We start from the raw sequence: 8,107 nt of genomic DNA, 5'->3' as shown, positions 1-8,107 counted from the left end.
CTGCTTCAGTTTTTCACAATTTCCATACAATAGCTATGCAAATATATCCTTTCAATGACAGTGAGCATCCATGCAAACGTTATTATTAACTTAACTCATTCACAGCAGTCTTTTAACAGCCCTGAGACAGCTGGGATAGGCTCCAGCACCCCCGCGACCCTAATGAGAAGAAAGCGGTTCGAAAATGAGATTACATGAGAGATAATAAGTAATGAATAAATAAGTAGTCAACATAAGTATTCAACAACATAAATATTTAGGGAAGTGCATAAATTATGACAACAAACAAACAGATACATAAATATAATAAATAAATGGGAAGAAACTGAGTCTGAAAAATATATTTCTAACAGGCCAATCAAAACAAATCTACATAATACAGATTAAACATAAATTGGACATTAAACCAAAACAATCCAATTTAAAAATTACAAAAAAACGTACCACTTTGAGGCCAAATATTTTCTCATCACCCCTACCTTTAAACATTGAAATGATACGACATCATCGGCCAATCAGCGTTCAATTTACAAGTAGGTTGCTTCTCCATAAATAACAAAATCCAGCATCGCTGTCGTTCATTGGCTAACCATGATCACAACAATAACTCCTGTTCGGTATTTGTCGGTGTCAGTGAAGCTTGCAAACTCAGCAGGGAGGCAGAATTGGCGTCCAGATGGAGTCCAGTTTATGGCTCGGCAACAAGCGCCATCGAGCCACCCTCACCGGCTGGAATTTCAAGTGGACCCGATTAGATAAGAAGAACAACGAAAACCAAACCAGTATGTCAAACTTTCCTATCTAATTCAGGCAATAATACTCGGTCGAGTTGCGAAAAAGTCGAACTCACGCGTGTTCGGCGACTGAAACCAATCGGGAGCAATGATGCTTTTTTTTTGAAATTACTTTTTAAATTATTTTTTATTTTAAAGGAACAATTTCATCAGTATTCACAAATAGGCAAATGGATAGTGATATGTAAATAAAACATCTTGAAAATTATAAATGGAAACTCATTGTGATGGCGTTAATTATTATAAGTTTGTAATTTAAAAGAATAGAATTTTGATGTACTGGCCCATTTCCTTTTTTTGCATTGTTTTGGGGGAAAATGTTGAAAGGATTGGTAAAATTTTTGTAACATTGATACATAGATGTATTTAGAGTTGTATAATAGGGAATTGTGGAAGTTTTACAATTATTTGAAAAGTGAGCAGAAGATGTACATTGTTTTTAACTGTGAGGTACTTGGCAGTGTGGATGTACACAATTGCTTGAAGTAAAAAAATATTGATGATTACTTGCACATAATCCAATTTGAAAAACCTAACGTAACTCCATTTCCAAGCAAAAGAGGCATTTTTCTTTTTCCTGTCAAAATCAAAGTAGTGTTTAGTCATAAAAGATACAATCATCAAAACAAAAACACGATCCAAAAACAAAACCAAAAAAGAGGTTTTAGGCAACGGTTGTCTAAAAAGATACAACAAATCTTGCTTCTCAATGTATAAAAAGGCAGAAGCTTAATGTTCAGTTCAGCAAATCAATGATTTCCAAGGTTTAAAAAAATAAACAAGAATAAGAGCATTTCCTTGGATTTTGAAGTTTCCAACCAAAATTGGGCTTCATTTTATTGTTATCATTGCCGCTTAGAGAGTGACTATCAGTAACAACTTGGAGGTCGACCAGGAAACACGCGAAACCGGTTCAACAGCATCAACAAGCCCAACTGTGACAGGGGCCTTCAATGTGGTGTCAGGTTTGAACTTCAAACAAAGTATCCAATGTTGTTACCGTATCATCCAAATAGACTGGCCAGATGTATGAAATAAGAAAGCCAGCACATTAGCTGTCTTTTGCGGTAAAAGACATCCCATCCACCTGAATTGGGAGGGGTGTCCACATTACCTTTTTAAAGACACTGAAATGAAATCATTCAAATTGTGAATATGTGTCAATATGCTAAGTAAACAATTTTAAAATGCTGTAGATCAGGGGTCTGGAACCTTTTTTATGGAAAGAGCCAAAAACAATTCATATTTTTTAAATGTTAATCCTTGAGAGCTATGCTCTGAATTTAAAAGTCAACATACATGAAAATGTGTGCCTTTTTTAGTCACTTTACCACTTTTAAAGTACAAAAAGTGCCTGAATTCTTTTGACAACATTGTTACATTGTTGCTGATCAATGAGTATCAATGGGAAAATCCATGCAAAAGAGTGTAATGAAAAAAAAAAGATTATAAGGCGCTGGGGGAAGTGTCAATGCCATAATACCAACATACGCTCCTATTCCTGCGCTTTCTCACCAGCAGTTTACATAGTTTACCTCACAAGTTATTGGAGGGCCATATACACCCATCCAAAGAGCCATATGTGGCTCCCGAGCCATAGGTTCCATACCCCTGCTGTAGATGCTCGCTGAAACGTGCCACTTATAAAAAAAATGTCCACTTTTGTTCACTACGACTAACTATCACTGTTCCATTTTAAGCAAAAGTTTTTGGGATCGAATTAAATTGGTGTCATGTTTGTATATACGTAAATTGATTTCCTTGAATGGAAAAAGGCAGATCACTGATTCCTGTTTCATGTTTAAATTTGCTCGGTTTTCAGTTTCAGTGTCGGTATCAGATGTGGTCGGCGTGGAGGAGGGGAGAGTCAACGTTCTGCCCCGCAAATCTGTCAAGGACTCGGACAAAGACTTCACTGGTGGGTCAGCACAAGAACTACTTACTACTGTCCGTTTGCATGGCGCAAATTACCGCTACACATTATAGAAAACATAAAGCTTTGCTTTTTTTTTATATCTCGTTTTGTGTTCCAGTGTTCTACGTAAAGCGTGTCCGAAGCGGCAGCTCCCGTGGGTTGCTATGGCGACTGAGTCAGACTCAGTTTAGCTGCCCTAGTCGAGTCCTGAGAGACCAGTGGACCAAGCATTTGAGAGCTGCTCTCAAAACTCATTGTAAGCATGCTTTATTTCATTTCAGGTATCTTGCATATGCTTGAAAATGAAATTTAATATCCATGACAATCCTCTTTCAGGTCCTTTGCGTCCAAATAAATTATTGGTGTTTATTAATCCATTTGGAGGGAAGAAGAAAGGAAAGCACATTTATGACTCTCTGGCTTCTCCCCTCTTTGAGCTAGCTGGTATCAACTGTCATGTTATCGGTAAGAAAACAAGGAGATAGTCTAATTGTAAAGCGCTTCTCTTCTTTTAGGTCTCACCCCTGTTTTTAACTTTTTCGGAGACTGTTTTTTTAATACTTCCCTTTTGCAGCCTTTTTGGATTTTTCAGTCATGTGAAAACATGTTTTATAAAACTGCATTGGCCTCATTGAATTAAAATCTTAAGGTGAGGAATCCAAAATGTCAAATTTTATTCATTTATTCATTCATTTTCTGAACCGGAATACTCGGAGACAACCCAAACTCTACACCAGGCATGTCCAAAGTCTGGCCCGCGGGCCAATTAAGGCCCGTGGACAAATGTTTACCGGCCCGCGGCCTCTATCATGAAATCAATAATACACGGCCCACCAGCACTGTTGACCACAGTATAAAATAGTTTTCTTAATTTTTTGTGGTTTGTTATTTTGGTAAAAACCTAAATGTAAAAAAAAAAAGTAAAAGTATGCCATTTGTAATTAAAAAAAATCCCAAAAAGTTAATTTGTATTTAATGTTAATGGTTCAAAGAATGTCAGGCTAAATAGTCGGCCCGCACACCTTTTCACCTTACCAAATCTGGCCCTCTTTGGAAAAAGTTTGGACACCCCTGCTCTACACAGTAAGGACATGGGGTCGAACCCTCGACCCCAGAACTGTGAGGCCCATGTACTAACCACTTGGTTGACTTTTTTCTTTATTTTTTAATTAAAACAAGCATTTCATGACTGGTGTTTTGCATATTTTTAAGTAAAACTTCATAGGATAGGAAGAGCGAGATTTGGATTTCATTCATTCATTTTCTGAACCACTTTATCCAAATATTTTTTTCTTTCTTTTGAAGGTTTTTAACATTCACTCTCTTTTTCACGCAAATAGTAACAGAACGAGCCAACCAAGCCAGAGACCACCTCCTCAAAAAAGACCTCGCTGGCTACGACGGGTCAGTGTTTACTATATCCGTGTGCATGTTTGTGTCCCCTCGTCTAACGTTTGTCCATGTCTTTCCACGTCCTACAGCGTAGTATGCGTTGGTGGCGACGGCATGTTCAGCGAGGTGCTTCACGGCCTGATTGGTCGCACGCAACAAGAAGCGGGCCTGTGCGAGAACGATCCGTCAGTTGCCTTACAAGCGTGTCCGCTTCACATTGGCATCATTCCGGCAGGTCTGTGCCGAGCACAAAAAAAAAGTCACTTTACCTCGCAAAGCCATTTTATTTAGTTATTTTATTTGATTCCTCTAGGCTCCACAGATTGTGTCTGCTATGCCACTGTAGGAGTGAGCGATCCAGTTACGTCAGCACTGCACATCATCATCGGTAATTGATTGTGAACACGTGCTGGGATGGCAATAGTGACTAATTGAGTAGCCATGTTGTATTTTCAGGAGACTCTCAGCCTCTGGATGTTTGTTCTGTACATCACGCTAACACTTTGGTGCGCTACTCCGTCTCTCTGCTTGGTTACGGGTTCTACGGAGACGTGCTGGCGCAGAGTGAGAAAAAACGCTGGATGGGACCGCTCAGATATGACTACGCTGGTATGCATACATTTAAAACAAAAAGAAAAATAGTTGTTGAAATGGTGTGAGTTGCCATGCATGATCCGTTTTGTGCACGCAGGTACGTTGGTGTATCTGAGCAACAGAAGCTACGCAGGGGTGGTTCACTTTCTGCCGGCAGACCCGCTTATTTCCAGCCCTAGGGACAAGACGCGGTGCCTTTCGGGGTAAGTGATCAGGGAATGAAAGAAATAAGAGCAAGCGATTTACTGAAATTTGTGTGAAATACAGTTGCTCAAAGTAGCAGAAATCTGATCATGGAGAAAATGTTAGAACGTGACGTCAGACACGCTGAATATGTACAGCAAATAAATGCTGATAGACTTGAAACAGGTAGAAGTTAGCTAAGAAAATTGGCATATACACTTTACCGTGTTTGTACCATCAGTTTCTGGTGTTCTCTGTATGAGACTGAGATGAAGCCTACTTCACTTCCTTGGTCTATTAGATTAGATAACTTTATTCATCTCATATTCTGGAAATTTCACTGTCACAGTAGCAAGAGGGTGAGAATATAGACACAGGAAAAGACATTTTAGACATAAATAAATAGGTAATAATTAAGTTAATAAATAAATATGTAAGTGTGTTGTTGAAATATAAAATATATATGTATATATATATATATATAAATATCAACACTTTGAAGTTTAGTACAGTGAATCCTCATTTTATATCATGAGAAATTTGATACAAAAGGAAGGATAAATACGGATGTATAATTTCTCTATTATTGGGGTTATACGTTCCTGTATCACATTGCACTAGGGTTTTGTGTATTTCTTGTCTTTAGGTGCGATGTGTGTTCCAGCAGCACGGAGAGACTTTTCATCCAGTCTTCAGAATCAAGCTCACTTTGTAGCTCTCAGCACAGCATCATTGGCAGTGAACCAGAAGGTAAAACACACACACACATTTACTCTGTCACCATGATCATTTTTTTTTGTGTGTGTGTGTATGGGATCGCGTTGAAACGATTGTTGTGTTATGAATACTGGTCCAATTCCAACATGTCATTCAAAGTTTACCTCGTTTGGAAATTTAAATTATTGTGAGCACTTTTAGCATGACGTCTAATGTTTCCGGTTAATGGTCAGGAAATAGCGAAGGATGGTTATTAAAACATTTGCCATTAGAGGATTGGCCATTATTCTTTTTCAGGTGAATGGGTGAAGGTCGAGGGCAGGTTCCGCTGCGTCTCGCTCACTTGCATGTCTTGCTCGTGCCCAAAAAGTCCTCTTGGCCTCTCACCGTCCGCTCACCTAGCTGACGGGACGGGTGACCTCATCCTGGTGTGGGACTCCAACCCTCTGGGCTTCCTCAAGTACCTCTACAGGCACACCAGCTCGCAAGACCAGGTGTAGTGGTTTAATTGTATAAAAAGTATTTTATATCATCTTTTTCAGACCTGTCGCAAAGAAGATCTACTGATTTTTACAACAACAACCCCAAAAAATTATAGGCCTGCATAAGAAGCTTAAATTCAGCTTACATTCTGTTGCACTTTTCAGATTTAGCACTAGATAAAGCTAGTATCCCAAACAGTTTCTCCCCATTTACTAATGTGAACATTTTGAAGTCCATTTAGGAAAATGCATCAAACGCATTGACTCCCATTGAGTTATAGACATCAAATATATTTAAACTAGCAAGGATTTCCCCACCACTGAAGGCATTAGTTGTCCAATCCAGTTTTAAGTTCATATTTTTTGATGGTCATTTCTTTTTTTTTTTTTCTCCTTTTGCTTTAGTTCGATCTTCCTTTTGTGGAGGTCCACCGTGTGAAGGCAATTCGATTTTCGGTCTCCTCCATTGAAGAGGACGACACGTACAGGGTGGTGCAAGAACCCAGTCCATCAGAAGTGGAGGATTTAAGCAGGGATGGATCTCTGCAGCAACTTCGCAGCAAATGCACGCCACTTTCAAGAGCCACGTGCGGAATCTGCTGCAGCAGAGCGCCAACTAGGTCCGTGTGGAACTGTGACGGCGAGATTCTGCCCTTCACTGACATACAGTGCAGGTGAGATGATATAACCGTCAAATGCTCTGTGCCAGGGCCATGTTTAGGGTTTGAAACGAGAAGATAAAAGTCCAATGAAATGTCAAATTTTGTTCCTGATAGTAAAATATTTATTATTAAAAATAGGTTCACATTGTCATTTTTAACTTTTTAAATATATCACAAATTTAATTTATACTTTTTATACAGTAGTAAAGATACACTCTAAGTATCACCTAGTTAAATATATTTGGGAAAACATGCTTTATAGCAGGGTGTTCAAATACTTATTGAACTGAAAAGGTTATACTATTCAATCAAGTACATATGCATTTACAATAGTTTCTTTTACTATTATTGTCAATAAATAATTATGATGAAAATTATCAATATTGTGTATTCTAGCTGTTAAATCACATTATATATATTTAATATAAAGAATATGACAAATCTTTTATTATTTTTTTTTAGCATAACTCAATGAGAATCTTTATCTTTTTTATTAGACGTGGTGCTTAAAGCATGAATAATGATTCATAACAATAAAACCGGTTTATAAAAATTAAAACAAAAATTAATGGGAGTTGGCGCCATCAGTAAGAAAAAAATGTACTATTGCAGTGTGTTCTTTTGTCTTTTTAGGATCCACGGGCAGCTAGTGAAACTTTACGCCAGAGGCATTGAAGACACAGCGGCCGTTCAATCAGAAAATGGCCAACTGTGAAATATTTTGGCCAACCAAACGAGGTAAAGAGGAAGCAACTCAAAAGAAGGGGGCTTTGCCAAAAGCTATTTTTACCAGTGGAACAAATTAAATAAACTATTTATTTTTATGTCCAAATATCTATTTTGTACAGTAGTCCTAGCATAACTGAGTGGTATTCCCTTATGTACTTATGACACGTTAATTGAGCAGATTTATCTCAATAACAAGAAATGACAGTTGTTTCTTATTTATAATTTGAAAATCTGAATAAACGAATGAATAAAAATGAATAGTTTCTCGTTGATTTATTAATCAACTTTTAATGTAGTCAACAATTGTGCATTCAGTCTAGACCTTAAATATATATAAAAAAAATCTCTTGAATAGTGTGTTAAACTGGTCAACTGTTAAACCAGGGCATACAGTATGCCAGAAAGATTAAATGCACGGTATTGTTCAGGAAATCCCTTTCAGGGTGTTATTCTCTTTGTCGAAGCAACAGTTTACTATAGTCCGTGACTTCTGGCAACAAAAACATGATCCGTCAAAGTGGATGAACTTGTTCCTCCCTCTTGTGCTTTGAAAAAACATCAAGTGTATTACATTCAGCGATGATGTCAGCGGTTATGGAAATAGAAAGGCTGTTATTGATTGAGTAGTAGTGGTAGAAG

At 37.8% G+C, this 8,107-nt stretch overlaps 1 protein-coding gene across 1 annotated transcript; it reads left to right on the top strand.

Moving 5' to 3' along the window:
- Positions 1-599: 599 nt before the first annotated feature.
- Positions 600-7,726, top strand: LOC144199251 (ceramide kinase). The gene is made up of 13 exons (XM_077720757.1): positions 600-782; positions 2,617-2,712; positions 2,828-2,965; positions 3,046-3,174; positions 4,050-4,113; positions 4,191-4,336; positions 4,415-4,489; positions 4,558-4,710; positions 4,793-4,898; positions 5,525-5,628; positions 5,893-6,089; positions 6,483-6,751; positions 7,373-7,726. The coding sequence occupies exons 1-13, from the start codon at positions 677-679 to the stop codon at positions 7,452-7,454; spliced, it is 1,665 nt and encodes a 554-aa protein (XP_077576883.1). The 5' UTR covers positions 600-676; the 3' UTR covers positions 7,455-7,726.
- The last annotated feature ends 381 nt before the right edge of the window (positions 7,727-8,107 follow it).

The sequence above is a fragment of the Stigmatopora nigra genome, chromosome 1, assembly GCF_051989575.1.
Source record: "Stigmatopora nigra isolate UIUO_SnigA chromosome 1, RoL_Snig_1.1, whole genome shotgun sequence".
Lineage (NCBI taxonomy): Eukaryota > Metazoa > Chordata > Actinopteri > Syngnathiformes > Syngnathidae > Stigmatopora > Stigmatopora nigra.
Note: the sequence above shows the minus strand (reverse complement) of the source record. Positions and strands in the feature narration are given on the sequence as shown.